Raw genomic sequence first — 2,274 nt, forward strand, 5'->3', positions numbered from 1 at the left:
ACACACTCCACTATGCTGCTGTAATCCTGTAAATGTCTCCGCTGTGGGACCAATGCAGGATTATCTTATCTTATCTCGGCACTGAGTGGTCGTGAGACAGATTTATGATCATAATAATAACGGTGGCCATGTTTAAAGTCCTGCTGAAGGCCTCCTGGTGAGCTCACAGTTATGACCTAGATGTCAGATATGACACATCCGTCCTATTGTACACCAGCAGCCATTAGGTAAGATATTACATGGTGTCACTTTATGTAACACACTCGTGTTTTGCTGTTTTTTATTTTGTCGTCTTTATAACTCCATTATATTTTGTTGGAGGCTCCTTTAAAAAAAAAAAAAAAACCTGTCCAGTGTGGGAATCAAACCCGCTCACCCTGGCAGTGCTTAGTGCCTTGCCTCAACGAAAAGAGTCCTCAGAATGAAAGTTGCAGTGTTATTACTTTACTGCTCGTCGTGTTGTCAAATAGAAACCTTGAACCTGAACCGAGGACTTCGCTCACTCAAAGATCTGACGTCAAACAAATCTAATCATGGAAGAGTTACAACAAAACAAAGAATACAAAACCACCGATTCAGGTTTATCTTTGGCCGTAGGACCTAAATGAGGCAGTTTTCGTTGCACCGTGAGTCTGTGTGAACGCGTTGAGCCCTCTGTGTGTTTACATCGATGTGTCCTTGTCTCCTGCAGCAGTTCTGTGGTGTTCTGGGTCACACATTTATGGAGTTTCTGAAGGGCAGTGGGGACTACTGCCAGGCTCAGCACGCTGCCTATGCAGACGAGTGAACGGCCGAACTCGCCCTCGAATCCGACGCACTTGAGCCACAGGAAGGGGAACCCCGGAAAGTTGGCAGCACCGGGACGCCTCCCAGAACCAGCGACAACTCGGCCTGGATGGGGTAACTTCACGCGCTGCACACTGCCCTCGTCGGCTCTCCGCCTGGCCAGAACCAAGGTGGAACCAGCCTTGTTCTCCCTCTTCCTTTTCTTTTCTTTTGTTCCAAAGGAGAGGGTTCTCACCTGATTGTCCGCCCTTTTTTTCGGCCGAAAACTCCCTAAATTTTCCACATTTGCCCGTTGCAGCCTTCGGTTTTTCCTCTTTTTTGTTTTGTTTTTAGGCAACCTGGAAGAAGACCGGAGGATCTGTGTCTCTGGGTTTCTGGAGGCTCGTTGGACATTTGTGTTCTGACATTCCCTCCGACTTTAACCGAGTGTTTACATTAGTGTTTTTACTCTGTGGAGACGTTTGGCTTTTGTTATCTTCTCCTTTTTACGTTGTCACAATGGCTCGTATGAACAGACCGGCCCCTGTGGAGATCACCTACAAAAACATGAGGTTCCTCATTACCCACAATCCCACCAACGCCACCCTGAACAAGTTCATCGAGGTGAGCCTCAGCATCGGTTCAAAGGGTTCACGGGGCAGCTGTAGTTTAGTCTGTCCACATTACGGGACTCTTTAAAGACGACGTGGTGGGAAATATCTAGGATAAAGGAAGATAATAAAACAATGTGTCCGTCGAAGGTTCCCCGTAATAACAGACGCATGTGAGACTTAGACTCAAGTTGCATTGCTCGTGTACGTACATGTTGCCTGAGAGAGCTTTCTCATAAACACCGTGATGCATTCTTTTACAGGAGCTGAAGAAATATGGAGTGACCACCGTGGTGAGGGTTTGTGAGGCCACCTATGATGCCGCTCTGGTGGTGAAAGAAGGGATCCAGGTTCTGGTGAGTTCACTGTGGACCACATCAGGACACGCTGCATGTTCTCTCCCAGCTCAAACGCTCCAAACAGACTAAATGCAACCATAATGTTGCGCTCTTAGACTTTAAATACTTCCTGTTACACCGCTGAAAGGCATGCTGGGTCTCTCGCCACAGATCAGATGAAGAGAGGGAGACCGGAGATGTTTCATGTTCGCAAACAACTTTCAGAATAAATGCTTTTTTCCCAGAAATGCTCAACACAGTTCTCACAGTTCAGGTCGCTTGAACATTTTTTTTAAACCCAAAGATATTTAAGATGACGGCAGCTGATCCTCACGTGTGAGAAGCTGGAAACCAACAAATGTTTCCGCTTGATAAACGACTTCATGGATTATGGGAACAGCTGATTAAGTCATTGAATTATATGCCAGAGAAGAATCAACGCTGCACAGTTCTGTTCATGGACGTCTCTTAATTATTGTCCATAAACTGATTCTCTTAAAAACTAATTTAATGTGTAACCACTGAACCAAACCCATAAAACGTCAGATGAGACTCTGACC

The 2,274-nt window shown here is 46.0% G+C and overlaps 1 protein-coding gene across 2 annotated transcripts in view; it reads left to right on the top strand.

The window, feature by feature from the left end:
• Positions 1–2,274, top strand: part of ptp4a1 (protein tyrosine phosphatase 4A1) — a 6,931-nt gene that overhangs the window by 1,167 nt on the left and 3,490 nt on the right. For both annotated transcript variants that reach the window (XR_004213853.1, XM_031877115.1), the window contains exons 2-3: positions 692–1,389; positions 1,640–1,732. Coding sequence is in view for 1 of the 2 variants with exons in the window: in XM_031877115.1 (XP_031732975.1) it covers positions 1,285–1,389; positions 1,640–1,732 (198 nt within the window). In the remaining variant the exon portion in view is untranslated. The remainder of the gene's footprint in view (positions 1–691; positions 1,390–1,639; positions 1,733–2,274) is intronic.

This window comes from Anarrhichthys ocellatus, unplaced genomic scaffold (assembly GCF_004355925.1).
Source record: "Anarrhichthys ocellatus isolate YVR2014 unplaced genomic scaffold, GSC_Weel_1.0 scaffold126, whole genome shotgun sequence".
Lineage (NCBI taxonomy): Eukaryota > Metazoa > Chordata > Actinopteri > Perciformes > Anarhichadidae > Anarrhichthys > Anarrhichthys ocellatus.